This window comes from Mastigoproctus giganteus, chromosome 2 (assembly GCF_048544385.1).
Source record: "Mastigoproctus giganteus isolate SK-2022 chromosome 2, ASM4854438v1, whole genome shotgun sequence".
NCBI classification, from domain to species: domain Eukaryota; kingdom Metazoa; phylum Arthropoda; class Arachnida; order Uropygi; family Thelyphonidae; genus Mastigoproctus; species Mastigoproctus giganteus.
The window spans coordinates 65,554,495-65,579,827 of NC_143576.1; the positions used below are offsets into that span (position 1 = coordinate 65,554,495).

Genomic DNA, 25,333 nt, shown 5'->3' on the forward strand with positions numbered 1-25,333 from the left:
GGTTTCTAGAGCATGCACTCAGTTTTTTCAGTGATGCAAATTCTTCTCATAACGCACCAAGTTGTAATTTGAGATCAGTACACTTTTTACATAGGTTGCAAAGAAAAGAATCTCTAGATGAGTTGGTCTATGTACTAGAAAAGCATGCCAAAGGCTGTACAAATGATGAAGGTTTGACTCACATCAGAAATGTCTGCAGGCATTTCCTTTTGAGTCTGAATGTCCCTGAACTTAGTATTATAATTGGATCTTGAAGAAACCATAATTTAAGTAAAATTTGAACTTTACAAAGATAATGAAATTAAAATTTACAATATATTACAGAATTTATGTTAACAAAATATCACAGTAATTAATCTATTGAAAAAATTTTACTAAAGAAGTTAATATTAAGCTACTGAATGAAAGTTATGAAATTCCTGCCAAAATATCGATTACAAAGGCTATCTAAATATTAAGCTGTATCTTTCCAAATACTTTTGCAAATTTCAATTATAATACGGATATGGTACTTACAATACAATACTTTTAACCACTAGTGAATTTAAATTTAAGCTACCCAGCGAAAGTTATGAAGTTCCCAGGGTAAACAATACACCAGCTGTATTATTTGCCCTGGCTGATTTGACTTTCTGCCTGTGGGTGGAGAGTTTGTTATACCACACCATGGAGCTTTATTTTCTTCACTGCTTTTAAATAATACCACCACTTTGCTTATTGGAGGCTTGAAGTGGTGAAACCCATGTTTAGTCTCTAGAGCAAAGTTTCCAGCATTCCCCTCCCCCCCATACTTCTCCTTCAACCCACGTACGGTTCTAAGTACTATAGGTTTTGATACCTTTCGTGTTTGGGGTTTTCATAAAAAAAAAAAATAATAAATAAGCTCTTAGAAAGATATGTGGGTGAGTGTATAGACTGGAAGAGGATATCTCACTGAAATTTCAGCCTGAAATTTCTGGTTAGCTTGATCTCTGGCATCATTCTAGTGAGAAGAATATAACCTGATGGTGGCTGGTATGCCATGCTTATTTAATGAACCAGTTCACGACTTGTCCAGTTAATGAGAGAGTTGCATGGGATTGGGCTCTTCTTGCACATTGCTAAAAGTTTCTAAATTATTGGGCTTGTTTATGACAGCCCATGCAGAGGTAGAGATAAAATCTTCCAGTAACATTGTTGCATATCATAGTGATCTGCCAACAAGTTATGCCATAATGGAGACCAGCAATTTGAAGACATTGTGCTTGGTAATGGCTCTAAAGCATTTTGTAAGTAGTGGAAAGAACCTTGGATGGCTCAGGTCTGTCCAGCAATATACAGAGAAATTGAGTTTATTGCGCGAAAGTCACCCATGATGTATGTACAGGCAGATAAGTGAGCGTTATTAATTTTTGTGACGATTATATCAACTGCCGATCACAAATGCTGCCTAATGGGAATTAGCTTCAGCACTTTGGTATGAGTTGCAATAGCTAGAACTCTATTTTGTTAGGAGTAGGGTTTCTAAACACAAAGAAAAAACTACCTTTGTTATCCACTTTCATCTGTGAAGCTGTGAAAATGTAAACCAGAAATTTTGTATCTCTGTATGAGTTACTATATTCCTTGCTTGCACTCTTGCAGTTAGAATATTGAGGATGTTTACCCTTTATTGGGGCAGTCTTTAAAGCCATCTCCTTTTTCCAAGCTGGTATTTTTTTAGGAAAGTGAAGAATAGCCAAATTAGAGACATAAAATACTTCAGCACAGAGATGTATTCTTCTTATATATGACTTGACCAGCAAAGGAAGATGGACTCTTGATTCACTAGAATGTTCCATAGCTTAGGCGTGACCTCTATCACCCCATTTATATTAGCATTGGATTTTGTTTTTGTAGACAATTCAGATGCAATTTCATGATCAATCCTCACTGGAGATGTGGTCACTAAATTTCTTTTCAAATAGGAAATTTCAAATTTCCTTAATTTCTTTGAATATCTTGTAATTGAGGATTTTAACCTGTTGACTATAACTTGCAGATTGGTCACACAGTAGTAGAACTTTTCTCAGTTGGAGGATTATTCTATACAGCAGCATGTTTAAGAGACAACAAAAAAATAGCCTTGATCAGATTACCTGCAGTGACTCTTCATGCATTAAGAATCTCCAGATATGGTAATATAGGTAGCAGTTGATCAAAGGGTGTTGATATGTGATTTACTTAATCTTTTCCTGGAGCTAAGTAAATCCCACTTCAGGGACTTTGAGCCTCCTTGTGAATTTCAGTCTGTTTGGTCCATAAAGCAAAAATTACCAATAGCTGACGAAATATGTTTTATTTGATTTCTCTTTTGAGAATTCCAGAAATTTTTATATTCGTTATTGTGCAGACTGGAAAAATGCAGGATCAAGTATGAAATGCTGTTAAGTGTTTTTAGTATATTCCATGTAAAGAAGTGGAAAGTGTTCTCAGTTTGGAAAGGAATTACTACATTTGCTGTAATCTTTTAGCATATAAGATAGGGTGTGTATGCATGCAGGTAACTGTAGCTGATTCATAGAGCTCTGGGGCAGCTGTGGTAAGATTGAACAGTGGTAAGATCATGCGTCTTTACAACGTTGGAAAGAGAAAAACAGATTATAACTGTTTCTTTGCATGCAAAGAAAAAAAAGTGCACGTACCATGCAACAAAGTGTGTTTTGGAAAAACTGTGTTTCTATGACAGCTGCATGATTTTGTATTTGATCTTAGAAAATGGTACTGTAGAAAACAAGCATCCAATTAATCTACAAAAGTCGTGCTAGTGTGCGAGTGACCATCTCAGAAGTCAATAACTGGGAAATTAAAATCCCACATTATAAGACATTCTGATTTCCTGGCCTACTCTATTTCTGTGTATAGTTATTCATTGTACTGATCAGAGTCATTAGGCCTATAATACATTCCTACCCTTAATTTTCCCTTCCCAGAGCTTACCAAACTGGATCACACCAAACTGTCTCAACATTTTGCACTCTCCTCCAATGTCAACTGGTTACACTGCCTTCGATTTTGTGTTTCTTAACTAACAGCATAACCCCTTCCTCTCTTCCTGTCCTTTCTATGCACATTGTACTCCCCAAATACCAATTCTGCATTCCTTATATCTGTGTGACATCACGTCGCTGATATCCTAACAGTATCTGCCTTTAATGTCTTGACCAGCTATTCAAATTTATCAAATTTATTTAATAGACTCCTAGCATTGGTGTACATGAATGTATACATGCACTTGTTCTTACTCTTAGTTACCCTAGCATAATAAATACATAGCCTGTATTTACTTTTCCATAATGAATTCCACCAATCCCTGAAAACCCCAACACCTTGCTCTTTAAAACTGCTGCTCATTTTAATAGAAGCACTGCAAGAATCATTTCCACCTCTGTCTGCTGCTACTGTTAATCTTTTAGTCTATGAACCCCAAGCGAATAGTTTTCTTAGCCACCTAATACTGCCTCAATAGCATAAGCAAATATTCTTGCACACTTTCTATTTAAGTGTCCCATCCCTGTAAAAGCAATCTCTCCTCTTAACGAGCACAGACCACACTGATAAAAATTCTACCCCATTAGTCTTGCACAATCTCTCCAGGACTGAATTGATTGAGAAGGCTATTATCCTATTCCCTCCTATGATGTCTGGATACAATTTCAGACACCTTCAAATTTCACCCTAACTCATGACTTTTTTTCAACATTGACCTGTACTTGTTAAGTAAATCTTTAGATCTCTTACCCTTAATGTTATTGGTCAACATATGTAAAATATCACCCTTTGTGCCCTTAAAAGATGATATCTGCTCTAACTTCAACTTTTTCCCTGGCAGACATAGCCTGGTCCTATTCCACCTATTGTTTTTGCACAATTCATACACTGACAATAACTAGCTCCTGTGGAACCAGCGCATTCTGCCTTGAAGATTGCTGCTGTGTTGCCTGATGCACAAGAGTGAGCTCTGGCATTGAGTTGGGCAGGTGACAGCTTGATTGGTACCCTATTTTAATATCTTCGAAGGCATTTACCTGATTCTTCAAACTCTCATAGACACTGATCAGAAGGCTCAGTTGGTGCCTAATTTCTTAATACTCTCTCTACACTTATTACACACAAAAACATCCTCCTTGGCTTGGTCATGTTCAGTTCCAGAAAGGTCCACATACATTTCACAAACATTTTTTTAGGCTGTGACGCAATAGAAAATCGCAGCCCCTTCGGTTCCCCAGCGAGCAACAGTACTGGTACTACATTGTGCCCATTGCTTAGCTGCCCTAGTCTGGCATATGATTTTGGTTTGAATACAATTGATTAACAATGTAAATTAATAAGATTAATAAATTATTATATATATATATTTTTTTTTTTTAATGAGAACCTCGAACACAAGAGGTAATAGAACCTATAGTACTTAGTACCGTGCTTGGGTTGGAGGTTGAGACGACGAAAGAAGATATTTGTTCATTAGCCTTGAACTTTTGTAGACTGTAATTTTCAGGAAATACATATGAAGGAAGATTGTTCCAGAAAACGGTAGATGAATGAATAAAAAAGAAAAATGAAAAGTTGGTCCTGTGAGTTTGAGTTGGACAGTAAATGGATGTTCACTTGTGGCAGCATGTGTTCGGTCTACTGCAGGAATTATAGAAGCCAATTCAGAAGAACAGTGCCCGTGAAAGTATCTGTAGAAAAGGCATGCAGCAGACACAGAATGTCTATGAGATAAAGAGTGGAGACAGTCTATTAGAGATGAGTCATTAACTAACCAAATATCCTTTGAATGGAATCTAGAAGCCTGAGAGAGGTTTTGGGGACACCACTCGAGATGTGGAAACAATATTCCATTGTAGGGCAGATTTGCGATTTGTACAGAGTGAACAGCTGTTTGGAAGAAAAGTAACGCCGAGAGCGAAAGAGAACACCAAGTTTTTTAGTTGCAGAGGAAGCAATATTTGTAATGTGCTTGTACCAAGAGAGATTAGAAGTCGAAGTAATCTCCAAAAGAGATATATCATCTTGCCTCGAAATCGTAGTGTCACCAAAGATAAGCATAGGAGCTGAAGAATCCTTTTTGCGAGATATAAGGCTGAACTGAGTATCAGATGGATTGAAGTCAACTGAGTTGTCTTTGCCCGTTGGAGAATTACCTGGAGATCGACATTTAAGGAATTGGTAGTGGATATTCGAGAGGTTGAAGCTGAGCAGGGCAAGATTTCCCAAACTGGAAAGTGGAATGCAATCTGCTATCATCGGCAAAACTATGGATAGGATTTCTGGTCAGTGGAAGAAAGTCATTAATATACAAGAGGAAAAGAGTGGGGGAAACCCGTTCTTTTCCTCTTGTATATTAAAACTGAACCATTGGGGACACCAGCATTAGTGGAGAAGTTAGAAGATAGAGAACCATCTACTATCACCCTCAGTGAGCGGTCAGAAAGAAAACTGGATAACCAATTACAAAAAACAGTAGATACCCCATAAGATGGAAGCTTGTTCAGAAGACCTTTATGCCAAACACGATCGAAAGCCTTTGAGATGTCAACAGCAACTGCTTGTGTTTCACCAAACTTTTCCATTGAATTTGTCCATAAATGGATAACATAATCCAGAATATCACCAGTGGATTGATACTGATGGAATCCATACTGGCGATCGTTGATGAGATGGTAAGATTCTAGGTAGTTTTAAAAGTTGGCTGTTAATTGATTTCTCCATTACTTTAGAAAGAGTAGAAGTAATTGCAATGGGTCGATAATTGGATGGGAGGAATTTGTCACCCTTTTTAGGAACTAGCTGCATATGAGCAAATTTCCAAGCAGAAGGAAAAACACTTTTGGAATAAGAAAGTGAAAAAAGGTGGCAAAGAACTGTAGTACATTCAGGAGCACAAGTTTTGTGAACAAGTGGAGTAATACCATCAGGAACTGCAGTTTTCTGAGCATCAAGATTTGTCTAAATCCTTCTGACATCTTTTTGACGGAAGACCACAGGAAGCATTGAATGGAGCGTGTTGGGAATGTTGGGAGGTGTTTTACTGAGATCATTAATAAATGAGTTGGAAAAAAAATTGGATGCTATCAGGTCAGCTTTATCCATAGCTGAAGTGACAATAGAACCATCTAATTTTGACAGAGGTGGGAGCAGAGATGGGCAAAAGTTGTGGCCAATAGCTTTGGCAAGAGACCAGAATGCTCAGCTACCATTAGGGTAAGAAATAAGTTTTCTACTCTTAGCCTGTTCAAAATCTACTTTGGATTGATTAATAACTGTTTTACAATTGTTGTGAGCCTTGGTGTAGGCAAAAAATAAAACTGAAGAATTGGAAACAAGCCAATTACGATACGCAATATTCTTCTCTTGAACAGCCCTAGTACATTTATTGGAAAACCAAGGTTTAGATAAAGGACGAGATTTTAAAGTGGAGTCTGGAATAAAGGATTCCATTCCTACAAGAATAATTTCACTCACACGATCTGAGCAAACGTTGACATCAGAAGTTATGAAACAGTAATCTGACCAAGGAAAAGAAATCTCGCAGGTCATCTCATTTTGCATTGTTGTTATTATTATTATTATTATTATTATAATAATTAGCCATATGGTGGAAGGAAGCCTGAGGCTTTTGCTGCACCAGCCCAAAAAAAAATTTGAGTTACTCCTGAGAGAGGGGTAACTCAAATTTTGCCAAACAACATGAAGTTGGGAATAGCCATGAGATAAAAGCTCCATTGGATAAGAAACATACACCAAGTTGTGATCTGACATGCCTAAAGGACCACTCACTTCGATCGTGTACTGAGAAGGGTTGTTCGTGAGAAAAATGTTGGCTGTATGGTTAGGATTGTCCAGTATTCTGGTAGGTAAATGAGCAATCTGTGCGAGGTCATTAGTAATTGCAAAAGCCTCAGCGCCTATACCAGTTGGATTTGTGAACATTAAACTAGCAAGGAAAATTATGTCAGGAAAGTTGGACTGGAGAAAGTCAAGTTGCAAACAGAAGTAAAAGAGCTCCAAGTGATTAGTGCAGTTGGGAAAACAGTAGAGACAACAGATGAATTTGACAGAATGAGGTAGATAGATTTTAGGCCAGAGAAGATCGAAAAGAGGAGATTCCAAATTACCAAGTCTCTGACAGGAAATATCAGAACGGACATATGCACAAGTACCACCTTTGAGAAGAAAGGAATTATACAGCGAATAATTTGGCAACTGAGATGAGCAGCGGTTGAATCAACTGATAGCTTAGATTCTGTCAAAAAAGTACACACAAATATATGGGAACATCATTGAGATTAGAACTGAGTCTCCATATATTTGTGAAATGGACTAGGAAGCGTTTGGGAGATATAGATCTTTTCACAGATAAGCTAACTGTATTAGTTTGACAATTCATGGTGTATTCACTAGTAAGAAAAGTGGGGCGGGACATGCTGTATGAATTAATGAAATTTTGGATATGGTGTACACATGGTAAGAATATACCCAGATCATTGACAGAACGTGGCTTTTACCATGCTTCCTGCATACATACTACTCGGACTACCTCCAATCGCTATCTGGCAGAGTAGAGGTAGCAAGATTATACACTTGTTGATCTGGAAGCTTCCTAAAGAGTCCAGTAGGTTCAGTCTGGTGTACTAACTAGCGGCCGGCTTGCAAACAATGTTTTAGAGCTGTACCGTCGAAATGTGAGGAAATTTGTATCTCACTATGATGTCCATCATAACCTCAAAAAACATCAGTCATACTGCATGATGGAAGAGAAGAGAGTGTATTATTGACAATTAATTAATTGTCAATAATACACTAATCTGATAGATTCCTAAATGCAGTGATACTTATTATGCTATTTAGTTTTACATTATATCTTGTGCATCATGAATAGTGAAACTAATAGAACAAACTTATCTGTAAAAAGATCTGACCCTATCATTATCCATTCATTTCACAAATATGTGTTCTCATTTACAATCTCAATAATGTCCATATCTACTTACTTTTTCTGACAGAATCCCAATGTTTCAGTTGATTTAAATACTGTCCATCTCAGTTTTCATAATTATTTAATATATGATTATTATCATTTCAAAGTTGGTACTTGTGCATGTGGCCACTCTGATATTCCCTATGAGAGACTTATTAATTTGGAATCTTCTCTTTTCTTCTCTCTTTCTTTCAAATTCATATGTTCCTGCTATCAGTCTCCCAATTCCACTGATCACTTGGACCTCTTTGGCTTCCTTCCTTTGAAACACTCAACTTTCTCCATTCCAATTTTCCCAACAGTAAGATAATTTTCCTTGGTGATTTCAATTTTTGCAACTGCAGCTGGCCTCAGTCTTCTCACATGGACCCAGCTGATTGGGATGGTGAGGCTTTTTCAATTAATAATGACCTCACACAGATTGTTGTAGGAATTGTTCTAGTTCTTAGTAGACTATAAGCAAGATCAATTCCTACCAACTATTCAGAAGTAGTCTACAACCAGATCAAGTACACTTCTTAGTAATTGATAGGAATTGATCTAAGTCATAATATTCTACAACCTAGATCATTTCTTACCAACCACTCTAGAAACAGATGGTCTTCACTGGTAAAGTTTTCCAAAAGTTATATAGATTATATAATTTAGTTCATTTATTTAATTTTGTCTCATTCTATTCTACAATTTTTATTTCAATTTATATTTATTTATTTAACACCTCCCATTACCCATTAAGCCAATATGTGTAATAATGATACCCTCCGAGCACAAGTAAATTATTATTATTATTATTAGCCATATGGTGCAAGGAAGCCTGAGCCTTATACTGCACCAGCCAAAAAAAAAAAAAAAATTTGAATTACCCTGAGAGAGAGAGAGAGAGAACAAGAAGTAGAAGGGAATCACCAAGAAAGAGAAGAGTGATGATATCCAACTCAGGACCCTGGGTATGCCAAGCCCATATTCACCAAATGTGAGTACCTGGGGTAATGCTTGGATTGAGACTATAAAAGATAATTCCTTAGACCCTTTTCCACCAAACTGCTTGGTTTGGTGGAAAAATTGAGATTAAGTAAACCACAGTATATATATATATATATATATATATTCTTGTGAGTGAATTGGTCTTATTTATTTGTTATTTGGTTTTTAAGAGCATTAGCAACTAAGGCCATATTGCTCCGGGGATATGCGGTGGTCATTCCCTGACCTTTCCGCATCCTCCGTATTTGGTGGTGACGGGCTCGAACCCCGGTCTAATCAAGAAGCGTGTGCTACGCACTGCTGCTCCTTCCCACCTGGCTACGAAGGCACCCTGAATTGGTCTTATGGGATGGTGATATTGCAAAGACAGCTGGTAAATGTTTATATATTATTGTTGTTATTGTTATTAACTCAATGAAAATTAACTTAAATCAAAACTCTTTGAATTTCATCCTAATTCGATTTGTTAAACCTTTTAATTCTACTAAAAAAAATTTTAAGAATTCCATAATAATAATCCTTAGTTACTGTCTATTTGCAGTCACCGAAGAAGCTGTGAGAAAATACCATAAAACTTTATCCTGATTATGTACATATTTCCAATTTGGAAATAAATACAATAATACCAATGTATGTTTTGAATGCTTTATTATCTTCAAATTGATTGACATTGATTAACAATTTCAGGCTCAATGTCTAAGTTTGCAGATGATATGAAGGTTGGCAGGGTTAGTAATGACACTAATGACAGTATGCTATGGCAACAGGATCTAGAACAGTTGAGCAACTGAAGGCAACTGAAGTTTAACATTGACAAATGTAAAGTACTGCCTATGGGTAGCAGTAACCCCAGAGTAACATATCAACTGTGTGGTACTACAGTAGAAGGGAATGAAATGTGGTATTACAGTAGTAGAGAATGAAAAGGACCTGGGGGTAATTGTGAAGTCAGATATGAAGTTTTCTGAGCAATGTAGATGGTCTGCAAGAGTAGCTCATGGTGTCTTGTCAATGATATACATTAATTTTTTTAACAGTTATAAGGAAGTGATTATCCCCTTGTATAAGGCAATGGTCTGGCTATGCCTGAGTACTGCATACAGGTCTGGAAGCCTCATTTTAGGAAGGAAGGAGTTTCTTGAGTATGTACAGAAAAGGCAACAAAATTGGTGAGGTGATCGAAGGGGGTCTTCTTACCAAGAAAGGCTTAGGTTCTGCCAAATTGCAGCAGCTGGAGACTAGGCATCTGATCTGATTGAGGTGTATAAGAGCTTGAGCACACTCAATTCTGATGGGATTCTTCCACTTGCTCAGATTACAAACCCGAGGGGGCATAAATTCAAATTGAGGAAAGACAGTTGTAGAATAGATGTGCCAAAAATTGCCTTTTAGCCAGTGGGTGATTGATTACTGGAACAAACTTCCATCTGTCATTGTAGAAGTATGCAGCTTAAATAAAATTCAAGGCAGAACTAGAAAACATTTGGATTTAATGGGTGTGTGAAATGGGAAGTTTTTTTTCCCCCCTCTTTGAATGATTAAGTGAATTAGAACTGTGATTTCATTCTAATTTTTGTCCACAAAGTGAATATGAGAATAAGTTTATATTTAAAGCCATTTATGTGCAAAGTTTTAATTTTTTTACAAATTTTAAAATTTCAACAAAGAAACTCCATAGAGTCAGCCACTAACCAAAACCTTGCAACTGTGGTGCCATACAAGTTTGTAGAACTCTCTTGTAAGGGTTAAATGGTAATTGATTCACTGTTAACCAGAAACCACTATCTCACATCATTTGGTTTATTTCAGCATGCAACTTTCTGTTGCTATTAAGAAATTTGTCATTTTAAATAAATTTTTATTAAATAAATATTTAAATACATATATAAGTGCATTTAAATATTGACTTTCTAAAATAAAATTGAATATAGATATATATATATATATATATATATCATAAGTTAAATTTATTTATTTTGAATTCATTTCTAGTCAGGATCCTTCGATTTGACTTGCTAATGGCACCCGGCCTTGAGACTGACCAACTCAAGATACTGAGGAGTAAATCCACGACTACCGACAGCTGGTCTCGAACACCCTGCACACTCCACTCATTACAGCTTAGCGCTCTTGCTAACTAAACTACCGGGGCCTATAAATTAAATCAAACATTGCACTTAGTATATGTCGGTGTTTGTGTTGGCAAAACTACTGATAAAAATTATTTGTAAACTTGGGCTCTGTAAATGGTATGAAAAATTTTGTCCTATATAGAATTTGCATGTATCCACAGCCAGGAGCATAGAATAAAACATTAAATGGGATGCAGAGTATATAGGAATGAATGAATGAATGAGACAGAGTCAACTTGTTATAATATTTCATTAGGCAGCAAAAAGATATTAGATTAATATGATATGGAACCAAATCTAGTTCTCATTCATTTGGTGCTGCTACAATAGTGGAAACAAATACTGTGGTTAATTTTCATTTTGCATGATAAAAACCCAAATTTTATTCCAGCTGGATGAAAAACCCTAGGTTTTCATTTGTCATTTGAATACCCTCAGCCAAAAACCAATTAACCATTAACTTTTCCAAGATTTTTTAGTCCATAATTGAATGGTTATCATGGTACTGCATTTGTTTAGAATGATGTTTAATCTAAGTTTACAAAGTTTTTTGGCTAAATTAAAGAAACCCAACACAAGAACCATGGAAACTTCAGTAAACTTACTGGGCAAACTTGTTTCTCCCTGCATCCTCGGTAAACAGATGGAGCATGTAATTGACACCATCTGTTAATGGTAGTAGCAGTTGATAACGATGTATTGATTAGTTTTTTCTCATTACTAAAAGCAGATTATTGGAGTTCATGAGTGGGCTGAAATTTACTTATGGGTACACCTTCCAGACTGTCTCAGTTTTAGGGTTTTTATCCCCCCTTCCCGTTGTTTTAACCCGATAGGAAAACGACTTCTACAGCCACTACTGATAACACACACCATCTGTAGAAATTGTTTTCCTATTTTAAAACAGCAGGAATGGGGGATAAACAACCTAAACTGAGGCAGTCTGGAGGATACCCGTAAGTAAATTTCAGCCGTGAAGGCATTACACTCATGAACTCCAATAATCTGCTGTTAATAATGAGAAAAAAACTACTCAATACATTGTTCTCGACTTTTACTGCCACTACCGATAACATGCACCATCTGTTTACCGAGAATTCAGGGAGAAACTACGGTAGTGAGAAAGTAGTTTGCCCGGTAAGTTTACCGAAGTTTCCCCATGGTTCTTGTGATGCCTTTCTTTACCTTCACCAATTTTTTGACATTGCTCTAAAATGATATCTCTGTTTTCAGGTATCTGTGACATTGCCATCAATATCCAATCTCTCTCTATAAAATATTTTTCGTTATTTTCTCTCTCGCTCTCTCAGAGAAAGCGAGAGACAGAGACAGAATTGTCATATCAGTTAAAATAGCCTTCCTGTTGGGTTTTTTTATTTGGTGTTTGAAAGACTAGGGAAATGTTGGTTGTATAGACACAGACACAGCATGGGTTTGTTAAGAAAGTCTTGTCTGACAAATTTGATAGGATATTATGATGTGGTTACAAAGGAACTGGATGCAAAAAATAATTTTGATATCATATATTTGGATTTCAGGAAAGCTTTTGACACTGTTACGCATGGAAGACTATTGTACAAATTGGAGCAGAATGGTATTAAGGGTAAGTTGCTACAATGGATAAAAGGATGGTTAAGTGCGAGAAGACAGAGGGTGGTAATCAATGGGTGCTGCTCTTCTTGGACTAATGTTATTAGTGGAGTCCCACAGGGTTCGGTGTTAGGTCCACTGTTGTTTTGTATATTTATCAATGATATTGATGAAGGTATATCAGGCTTAATGTCGAAGTTTGCAGATGATACAAAGGTTGGCAGGGTTGTTAATGACAGTAATGGCAGTGTGCTACTGCAACAGGATCTAGATAATTTGGGCAGATGGGCTAAGAAGTGGCAACTGAAGTTTAACCTTGACAAATGCAAAGTACTGCATATGGGTAGAAGTAACCCCAGAGAAACGTACCAACTGTGTGGTACTACACTTAAGGTGGTAGAAAATGAAAAAGACCTGGGAGTAGTTGTGCAGGCAGATATGAAGTTTTCTGAGCAATGCAGACAGGCTGCCAGGGCAGGTCATGGGGTTTTGTCAATGATATATAGGAATTTTGCTAGCAGGGAAAAGGAGGTGATTATCCCTCTGTATAAGTCAATCGTTAGGGCACGCCTTGAGTACTGCGTACAGGTCTGGAGGCCTCATTTTAGGAAGGATGTAGATTTACTTGAGCGTGTACAGAGAAGGGCAACAAGATTGGTGAGGGGAATGAAGGGATCCTCTTACCAAGAGAGGCTTAAGTTCTGCAAATTGCAGTGGCTGGAGATTAGGCACCTGCGCGGTGATCTGATTGAGGTATATAAGGCCTTGAATGGGTTGAGCACGCTGAATTCTGATGGGATCCTTCCACTTTTTCAGATTACGAACCTAAGGGGGCATAAATTCAAATTAAGAAAAGACAGATGTAGAATAGATGTGCGGAAATTTGCCTTTAGCCAGCGGGTGGTTAATTGCTGGAACAAACTTCCACCTGTTGTTGTGGAAGTTGATAGGTTAAATAAATTTAAGGAGGAACTGGACAGGCATTTGGAGGGAATGGTGTGATTTATTTATTTATTTATTTTATTTTTTTTATTTATTTATTTTTTTTGGCTGATGCTGCATAAGCTCATACATTTGCTTTTTTGCATCACATGCCACTGCCACTACTACTACTGCTATAGTATTTTTTTCCAGAAATTCCTATATAGCACTTTCTTGTTGCTAACTTTCTGTAGCTGTATTCCTTACAAATGCGATGAATACATTCATTATGCATGTATTGTTTCTCTTAATCCTTCATGTTTATTACTGTAATATTTAACCAAGAACTGAGATTGCTCAATTAATTAATATTAATTAGTAATAATTAATTATTACTAATTAATATTAATTATTATAATTAATTGATATCTTCATTCCCTGCGCAAGGAAATATCGTGGAATGAGTAAATGATAATATCTTGCATTAGCATTATTCTTGCATTGACATTTTTTGTTTGCACTTTAATTTACAGGTTAATGAATTATTAACAAATTGTTGTGTAGACTTGTGTTTGTTTCCTAATAGATCTTGTCTTTTCCCAAGTTACAAAATATTTTTTAAAATATAGTGTTTATTTATTTATATATACAGTCAGACCTCTCTTTAGCGAACTTCCATATAGTGAAATTTTCTATGTAGCGAACCTGTTTTGATTTCCCTTTGGTCATTACATTGAAAGTAGTTTCCATATAACCAAGAAAATTTCCGTATAACAAACTGATTTCGATGGACCTGGGTCCTCATTCTTCACACCTCTGGTGCGAACAATTTAACCAATAGAATTGATGCTGTAGAATGCACAAATTAAGAGCTAAAAGGATTAGAATTAATCCCTTTAGCTTTAATAGCTAAAGGCATTAATTCCACGAATTAAGAGCTAAAACATTTTACAATTTAATGGTGCCTGTAAAACCCTGCAGGAGGAAAATGGCCAACCACAGCATAGGATAGAATATGATGGAAGGTTCTGGGAGAGACCTTTGCCAGCAGCAATGGCTAAAAAGAAGTAAAACCTATACAACTTATACATCATTATACCAAGAAGTCCTACTAGTCAGCTGTCCACAGCCATTGGCAAAGATTGACATATTCCCGATGTGGGCATTGGCTCTGGTCAACCTATTTTCTACTGTAACAATCCTATTAGAGAATTAGAAGAGAGTGATTTTACTTTATCTTGGAAATTCATCTGTTGTTTCGAAGAAATGAATAATCCACACCTTCACTAAATTTCACTTGTCAATCTTTACATGGTAGCTGCAGGTGGTCCCTAATTTCAGCTTTGTTTTAACTGCTGTGCAAGTGTAACCTTACAGTATCTAAGAGTCTTAGAGGAAATAGTTGATTATAGTGTGAAAAAGTGGAAGTTCTCAATAGTGTAGATCGGAGCATTAAAAAACAGAAAAAGAAATCGCGTTAAAATTTGGTAACCCTGCCAGTAGTGTGTGTCAACCATTCTGAAAAACCATGTTTCAATCTTCAGACTGTTTGAGGAAATGGGACCCAGTCAGAAGCGTGCAAAATTATGCCTTTGGGAAGATGTAGATGAAGCAGATTTTAAGTGGGTGAAGTTGATTCAAGACCAAAACATGCTGATTTCAGGGCTATTAATAAAAGAAAAGGCTATGGAGTATGCATCTTTTCTAGAGTACAAAACATTTCAAGCCAGTTCTGGTTGGCTGGACAAATTAAAAGAGCATCATGGCTTACTCGAAAAAGTTATTTTTGATGAAAGTGAAGTTGCAATGGAAGAAGACTATACCCATTGGAAAGAAACAGTTTTGAAAAAAATTATAGAGGATTACTAGACCATTCAACATTGGTGAAACAGGTCTATTTTTTAAATGTTTGCCGAACAAGACACTGACTTTTAAAGGCGATAAATGTGTAGGTGGTAAAAATAGTAATGAGAGAATTACACCCTTGGTGCAAATATGGGTGGTAATGAAAAACTGAAGCTTTTGGTAATAAGCAGAAGTAAACAACCTCTATGTTTCAAAGGAGTAAAGTCATTAGAGTTGGATAAGAACTACAACAAAAAAATCTTGAATGACAAGCGAAATTTTTGAGCAGTGGATTTTCAATTTCAATCGAAAGATGGCCATAGAAAACAGAAAAATCGCATTGATTGTCAACAACTGCCCTGCCCACCTTTACTCGGTAATTTTGAAACTTACATGTGTGATGCTTGTTTTCTTCCTTCTGAATAATTCGTGTTAACTGCAGCCAGTACCGAATTTACATATAAGCTAAACAAGCCACAGCTTAGGACCTCACATTCCAAGGGACCTTGCTCCATCTTAAAAAATCCTTTTTTTAATATTATCACAGGTGAACACTAAGGGCGAAGGGCCTTATACATGTTATAGCTTAAGGCCACAACAAGTTTAAATCTAGCCATGTCTGCAACCAATGGACCAAGGCATTATCAAGAATTTGAAAATGCACTACCGAAGGCTCATACTGAAAAAAATTATACAGAGAATAGAAACCAACCAACCTATAGTTTGTTATAGATTTGTGGATGTGCATATCAGAGTTGGAGAAAGTGTGGAGTCAAGATGTGATGGAAACAATGATTAAGAATTGTTTTGCAAAAGCAGGTTTTGCTAAAATGCTAATTAATACTGATGAGAGGGATGAACTACTAGAAGACATTGAGCAATCTTGGGAAAAGTTCCAAGCGAGGTTTGATCACTGGAGAAATTGTTCTTGACGAATTTTTAGGATTTGATAATAATGTCATAGTAGCTGAATATCCGAGTGAATCCAAACATTTTGGAGCATATTTAAAGAAATAGCAACAGTATTGATATTGCCCTCATGAAAATGAAGGCAATGTTAAACATTCCAAACAAGAAATGTTGGCAGCATTTGAAACTTTGCATCGAGGCCTTCAGTGGGAAGAAAATATAACATAAAATATATCTGTGGTTAAAGTTTAAATAAATTCGAACATTTTTATGAACGATGTAGAGTAGAATCCAGTGTACAACAAAAAAATAACCAAATATTTTACGACATAATTCTTAAAAGAGTACTAATATATTTTTGTGCATGATGTACGTGGGCATTTCTTAATGTGTATGTATTAATAAATTGTTTTAAAATGTTAGAAAATGTAACCATTCCTACTTATTTTGATTTATTTCCCATATTTTACTATATTTCTGAATTTACAGTATTTTTCATTGTTGAAAAGGTTATGTTTCTTTTTAACGAAATTTCTGTGTAAACTTCTATAGTCATTATACACTATAAGTACTTTTAACTTAATACTTATATATTGTATTACAGAATTTTTTTTATATATATATACATATATTGAACAGAACCTGCTATTCTTGTTATGCATCACTCCATGAGGCCACATCCAGCAATAACTGCCACGCTGTTAGATTTTTTATGCAGGGTATGTAACTTTTTTTTTTTTTTTTCAAAAAATAATATTTTTTGCTATATTTCTTCTCTCTCTCTCTCTCTCTCTCTCTCTCTATATATATATATATATATATATATATATATATATATATATATATATATATATAACTAATATTAAGTTTCAATAAAAAGAAATAAAAGTATAACAGTAGTCTGGCAAACCAGTAGTGTGAAGAATTTAACATGCAAAATTAAGAATAGAGTACTGTTGGAGAAACATTATTAAATAATTTAGAAAATACAATCCAAATTAAAGGAAAATTTAGCGGTGCCCCCAAGATAAGCACCAGTTTCCAAAACATGGGAAATATCGTTATATGTAAATGTTACCAGCCAACAAAACCAAAATTAAGTAAAAATATAGAAAAAATTAACTTATACCCCATCTTGTCAGTGGACCACAAGACCATAATGGTCAGCGAACCACTTCATTTCGAATGCTACACAAATCCATGCCGCGAAAGAATGATACAAAGATCACACTGCTGGTGCAATAGATTAGATTTGTACAATGATGTACATTAGATTGTACATTGTACCTTTGTACATTCTGTGTACATTGTACCTTTGTACATTCGGTGTACATTGTACATTTGTACAGTGGTCTATTGCACCGGCAGTGCGATCTTTGTATTATTCTTTCACGGCATGGATTTGTCCATAGTTTCAGGACCACCAATTTTGTGTATGCATATTTTGAAATCATTGTTTTGTTTTCTTAATTTTCTGTTTTGATCTGTTTGCATCAGCAGAAATGTATGATACATTATGACCCTAATGAATCATCATAGTTGTTGATCCCTTGACACTGTTCCATTTTACTTTACTTTGCTTTCTTTGCAGCATTGATATTCTACCCCAGTAACTTTCATCTCAGGCCTCACATAAGAATTGCTTATTATTATTAGCAGCATTTTAGTCACATTACAGCAAAATTTGATGTAATGTGACTGATGATTTGCATCAAATCAGAAGCATACTTTTTTGTAGTTGGAGGAAAGTGAATAGTATATGAATGAAGAATATAAAATTAATGCTATAAAGAAAAAAAAATAAGCTGGCTTATTTTATTCTTATTATTATTATTATCATTATTTTTTTTTCTATTATTTATTTATCATTTTAATTTTTTTAAATTTATTTTCTTCCTCTTCTTCTTCCCGGTTACTCAGTTTTCAGATGCAGTATCACATGCTTTTAAAGCAATAATGCTAAATTATGTGGTAATAATGTCACTTTCAAATTTGGCTGCGTGTTATTTTATTGATTACTTGCTGACTCCTTGTGCCCATATTTTGCTAACGTAGCATAACATAAGAAAACCATTTAAAATTATTAGGAAAATTGGTTAAAGAATTAAATGGGGAGAATATAAAGTTTATATCTAATTTACAGCTAAAAGAAAATACTGAGTTCTATCAACTGAGCACTGACTGTTGGTTACTAGCCTTTGCCCGAGGTCCCACAATGAGGAGAAATAGTTTTTGAGTATTCGCAAGAAGAAAATTAGCATATGCACATATGTTGCGCCTGTACAGGATTTAATGGTGTTCATATCCTCTTATCTATATTGATAAAGGGGTGCATTGCTCTGAAAGCTTCTTGGTGTATATTTGTTTTAATATTTTGGTATATTTACTTTTGATATTTATTTAAATGTATAAAGTATTTTAATAATCATATCTTTTTTCTTTTATTATATATATACAGTCACTCCCCGACCACCCGTTGATTGCCCAAACTTGACTTGGGGTTTGCCGTTCTTCTCCTTGTAAATGCTTGTTGCTTTTGCTTGAATGGCCATTAGACTCAGGGGCACTTGCTTTTGAATCTGATTTTCCATCCATATAGCTTTTCCATCTTCTGTCTATAGCACCCGAATGCTGTTTTGTGATCACTTTTGATATTAAATGCATTGATCCTTTAACATGTTCTTTTATACATGCACTGTCCTTTGAAATAGCATTCACTTTGAAGCAGCAAGACTTTATTCCCATGCAGTAGATGACAAATTCTGCCCTACTTCTTAATCATTATCATCTTCATTTCAAAATCAATTTTGTTTTGTTTCCTAGCATTGCCATCACTTGCACTTTCCATTGTTCGCTTTCCCTTCATCATTGTAATCAGTAAATAGAAATGAAAAGAAGATTCTGAAAATTTATTTATGTTTTTTATATGATTGAAGATTTCAGTTAAGGGGAACACATTTCACCATTATAACGTAAAAACCCACACAATTCCAGTTATCGGGATTATTGCAAATGCAGTTGATCGCATTTACTACCCTTTTATACATCATTAGATGCACTGACTAACAGAGAAGCCCAATAAACTGGAAAGTGCAAATTGTTTTTATTATTTTATGGTCGTGACCTCCAGAAATGTTCTTTAGAAAAATATCAACAAAGCTGTTCAGTATTGATTCTTATAACGAAACATGATGATGATGAAAGGGTAGGGCTCCATTATAAAAATGACATTTTAGAAAGATAAATAGTTTAGTTATATAGCGAAACTTTCAAATTCTTGGATCAAATTACCAAAAATACAATGTTTTTATTGAGGTTCACATTGTGATGTTTTCACGATACAATACCTCCATTTATTTCTGTGGGATGCAAAATATGTTTCCATGATTCTATGTTTACACCAGCCGGCAAAAACTTACATAAAGTCGAGTATTACATAAGTCAGGGAGTGCTTGTATTTTTATTTCTTAATTCACACTGTATATATTTTTAAGAAAGTTTTATTTTAACATTTCATTGGCTGTAGCAATATTTATTTCCAGTGTGCTTATTCGTGATGCCCAGAGTAATTTTGCTAAGAAAATCGCCTTTTTGTAAGAAATTAAAATGCATTTTGCTGACTACCCTCATTAGGAAATATTGGGTTATCCTCATTAGGATTATCTCAACTTAATGTAATGTGACTGTTGCATACAACTGGATGAAATCAGTTGCAGAACTAGTAACATGTAGTGTCATTCTAATTTATATCAGAAACATGCAAGCTTTTAACATTACACAAGTACAATGTGTAATGGTCCAGTGAAATATGAAGTTCTCTGAGAAATGCAGACAGGCTGCCATATACTGGGATAAGGATGTGATTATCCCATTGTATAAGGCAATGATCAGGCTCCATCTTGAGTACTGCACACAGGTCTGAAGGCATCATCTTAGGAAGGATTTGGAGCTGCTCGACTGGGTGCAGAGAAGGGCAACAAGATTGGTGAGCAGAGCAAAGGGGTGCTCTTACAAAGAAAGGCTTCAGTTCTGAAAATTTGCACATCTGGAGACTTGGCATCTGTAATGTGATCTGATTGAGCTGTCTAAGCCTTGAATGGATTGAAGAACTGTCAATCAACATTGGAAACACTGCCAATGTTGATGGGATTCTTCCTCTTGCTCAGAAACACACATGGTGGGGCAAAAATTCACATTGAGCAAGGATGGTTGCAGAATAAATATGCTGAAGTTTGCCTTTAGCCAATGGGTTGTTGATCGTTGGAACAAATTTCCATCTGTTGTTGTGGAAGTTGATAATTTAAATAAATTCAGGGAAGAACTAGACAATCTATTGGAGTAAATAAATATTTGAAATGGGAGTTTTTTTTTTTTTTTTTTTTTTTTTAACTGATGCTGTATAAGCATGCTTTCTTGCATCATTTGCCACTGCCAGTGCTGATTTTAACTAACATAAAAAGCGCACGATTGAAAATTATGATGCCTATATAGACCATATAGAACATAATTTATTTCTATGGTGTTTGCCTGCTGTTTTGTTATTAGTTACATTGTTGTTGCCTTTAGTTTGCAGAAGTAATAGTGGCAGCCATACAATGTTGTTGAACATTACTACTAACTGATTTTTGATAACAAACTACCAAAATCACAAAGTTGGGTGCTGAAGTATAATTCCCATATCATTTATGCTTTTTTTTAGTACATTTGCATATTATATATGTGCATATGCACCTATGTTTTCACCCTATCTGTTAAACCGTGTGTGTCCAGTATTTAACATCTGGACCTCAATTGGATTGATTTCCACAAAATTTTATATTTGGGCCTTTTAGAAATAATTGTTGAGCTATTCAAATTTCATTAAAATTCCACAGAAATCTAGAAATTATTATTTCTTTTCCATACTATTTGTATGTTAAAAATAAATTCATTGATTAAATCTAGTTTTAATGCAATATTGTTAGGTTTAGATAGTCTGGATACACTTCATAAGTATTGTTCTACACTTGTATAATTACATTTCTTTTTTAATTGCAACTTTATATTAAACAGTTGTAATTAAACTACGTATAGAGAATGTAAAACTGTAGGTTTAAGTATTCTATAAAGTTGTAGAATGCTTAATATTCATCACAGATGTAATCTAATATTAATTGTAGTAATTAATTGATAAGGAGATAACTGTATTAATTTTCACTTCTATTAATCACAGAAAAAAGAAAAATTCTTTTAAAATATAAAAAAGAGTGACTTGTTGGAATGCATTAACAAATTTGTTCCAGGTGAGTAGGAGCAGGAGAGCGTAGCACACGCTTCTTGGTTAGACTGGGATTCGAACCCGTGACCACCAAATACGGAGGATGCGGAAAGGTCAGGGAATGACCACCGCGTATCCCCGAAGCAATACGACCTTAGTTGCTAATGCTTCTAAAAACCAAATAACAAACAACTAATTTGTTTTTTTTTTTTCCTGATATTGAATTTATTACTGTGCATTCGTTTTTTCCTTATACTTCTTTTTCATGAAATTGCTGCTCTCCATCTCAGAACTTTTTTTTTATACTAATTCTTTTGAATGTTATATGTTGGAATTCTTTTGTTGTTATTTGAAAGAGGAGGTGCACTATAGCCATAGTAACTAATGCACCAATAAACACACACACAGTTGCAAGAGGACATTGGGAGGGCGTTGAGTGTCATTATAAGTGAATGCAGTGAATTCAAGCTCCAAAAAATATAAGTTTTTTGAAAACTTTTGCCATTTTATTTTCTTAATTCTTATATTATATCATACTTTATAAGTAGCATTATAGTCCTAGTTACGCTCGTTATTTGTATTTTTAATTTAAATAGAGATTTTGACTGTGGTTTTGTTCGAACATTGCCACCGTTGTTATAATATAGAGTGAGTGGTAGAGAATTCAAATTCTTTTAATTGTGGTAAATAGGTAGCTCTACCATAAAACTAGATAGCGTAATACATATCACTACCTGTAGGAATCTATTAGATAGTGTTGTATTGATAATTAATTAATTAAATTGATTAATCTAATTAATTTATGTAGTATGTTTCTGTTAGCTTAATATAGTATTGGCAATTAATAAATTAAATTTATAAATCACTTTAATTTTTATTGTTAATTAAATTTTATTTATACGGAAATCATTCCCCAGACTAAAGCAGCAAAGCAACTTGTGCAAAGTAGCGAACCGGCTGTGGTACACAGGAGAACCGAAGAGGATGATTCTCCAACTCATCACAGTCTAAAAAAATGTACAAAACGCAACGTGTTTACGGATTTCTCTTGAACAGGACATGCTTTAGCCATGGAGAATATCTTTGTGTGTGCTAGGTGCAGAGAATGTGGGCGCAAACTTAATTATTCTGAAAGTTGTCTATGAGAGCTTGAAGAATCGGGTGGATGTCCTCGAAGGAATTAAAATGGGGGCCCATCAAGCTTTCAGCTGCCCAAATCAATGCCAAAGCACTCTCTTATGCACCAGGCAACCTTCAGGGCAAATTGCGCTGGTCCCACATGAGCTAGTTATTGTTGGTAACTCAATCATCAGGGAAACGAGAAATATATTGTGCAAAAAGGATAGGTGAAATACGACTAGGGTATGTCTCCCAGGGGCAAAGGTTGATAAAGTAAAGCTGATATCATATTTTAAGGGGCCCAAAAGGTGATATCGTTGTACACGTTGGCACTAATGATTTTAAGAGTAAGAGATCTGCAGATTTAATTAACAAGTACAGGTCAATATTGAAAAAAAGTCGCTATCAAGGGATGAATTTGAAAGTTTCTGCAATTCTGCCCAGTCACAATAGGAGGGAGTATATGATGAGAGCCTTGTCGATCAATTTAGCATTAGCATTAGTAGAGGCATTTGATGCAAGAAAGCAAGCTTATGCAGCATTAGCCAAAAAAAAAAAAAAAAAATAAATAAATAAAAAATAACCACTTCCACTTCACCCCTCTGTTTGTTCGAAATACCTGTCCAGCTGAGCGTTAAACTTATTTAGGCTATTAACTTCCACAACAAGGGATGGAAGTCTGTGCCACCAACCAACTACCCGCTGGCTAAAGGCAAATTTCCGCACATCTATCCTACATCTGTCTTTCCTCAATTTGAATTTATGCCCTCTCAGGTGATTATTCTGAGCAAGAGGAAGAATCCCATCAGCACTGAGCATGCCCAAACCATTCAAGGCTTTATACACCTCTATCAGATCACCTCGCTGGTGCCTAGTCTCCAGACACTGTAATTTGCAAAACTTAAGCCTTTCTTCATAAGAGCATCCCCTTTGTTCCATTTACTAATCTTGTTGCCCTTCTCTGTACTCGTTCCAGAACCTCTACATCCTTCTTGAAATGAGGCCTCCAGGCCTGTATACAGTAATCTAGGTGTGGCCTGACCATTCCCTTATCCAAGGGAATAATCACCTCCTTATCCCTGCTAAAAAAATTCCTATATGTCATTGACAATACACCGTGAGCAACTCTTGCAGCCCGTCTGCACTGCTCAGGGAACTTCATATCTGCCTGCACAACCACCCCACCCCAGGTCCCTTTCATTCTTTACCACTCAGTAGTGTAGTACCACAGAGTTGATACGTTGCTCTGGAGTTACTGTTTCCCATATGTAGTACTTTACATTTGCCACCTCTCAGCCCATCTGCTGTCGCAGCAGCATAGTGTCATTAGTGTCCTTGATAACCTTCCCAACTTTCATATCGGCTGCAAACTTTGACATTAAGCTTGATATACCATCATCAATATCATTTATAAATACGGAAAACAATAATGGACCCAATACTGAACCCTGAGGGACTCCACTAATAACAGTAGTCCACGATGAGCAGTATCCATTGATTACCACTCTCTGTCTTCTCCCCCTCAACCACCCCTTTATCCATAGCAGCAATTTGCCTCCAATGCCTCCCTGCTCCAATTTGTGCGGCAGTCTTCCATGTGCAACAGTATTAAAAGCCATTCTAAGATCCAAGTATATAATATCAAAGTTAGTCCCTGCATCCAGTTCTTTTGTGACTGCATCATAGTATCCATTCGAATTGGTCAGGCAAGACTTCCCCTTAACAAAACCATGCTGTGTCCGAGCTATAACTGAAGTCTTGTCTAGATGAACCTGTAGTGCTTCTTTAACCAGTGTCTCCATTAATTTTCCTGAAACAGAAGTTAAACTCACAGGTCTATAATTACTTGTGTCAGCCTTTGATCCTCCTTTGTGAATTGGGGTCACATTTGCACATCTACAGTCCATGGGTACCTCCCCTGAGTCCAAGGAAGCTCTCATAATTATAGCTAATGGTTTGTTTACTTCCTTTGCTGCCTCCTTTAATATAATTGGATAGACCCCATCCACCCCAGGTGCCTTTCTTGTGTTTATCTTCAACAATTTCTCCTCCACTTTACTCTCAGTTATTACAAGATTCTCTAGCTTACTGCCAGAGGTGAATACACCTCTGGCATTCCCCTCGCTGAATAACTCCTCATGTGTGAATGTCAATGCAAAATATTCATTTAGTTTGTTAGCTACCTGAGCAGGATCATCAACAGTTGACTCATCGATATCAAGTGGACCAATCTGATTCATCCCCTTCCTTCTAGAGTTTACAGAAGTAAAGAACTCTTTGCTGTTTTTCTTTGAATCCCTTGCCAAAGATTTCTCATAATCTGCCTTTGCCTGCCTAACCTCCTTTCTAACTTGGTTACAGATCAACTTGTATCTCTCATAGGCTTCTGTGTCACGTGTTAATTTGTATGTATCCCATGCATTTTTCTTCTCTGCCAATATGCCTCATCAGTTCATCTGACATCCATATAGGCCTAAACCTTGAACAATATTTCTTAGTTGGTATTTTAAGCCTAGTAGCTTCCAAGATTTCTTTGAATGCTTGCCATTTTGAATTTGCTGTTGGTAACATCAT

At 35.8% G+C, this 25,333-nt stretch overlaps 1 protein-coding gene across 2 annotated transcripts in view; it reads left to right on the forward strand.

The window, feature by feature from the left end:
* The window catches only part of IntS3 (integrator complex subunit 3), a 1,056,838-nt gene that overhangs the window by 462,720 nt on the left and 568,785 nt on the right, over positions 1–25,333 (forward strand). For both annotated transcript variants that reach the window (XM_090368499.1, XM_090368500.1), the window contains one exon: positions 17,023–17,102. In XM_090368499.1, the coding sequence (XP_090224625.1) occupies positions 17,023–17,102 (80 nt within the window). The remainder of the gene's footprint in view (positions 1–17,022; positions 17,103–25,333) is intronic.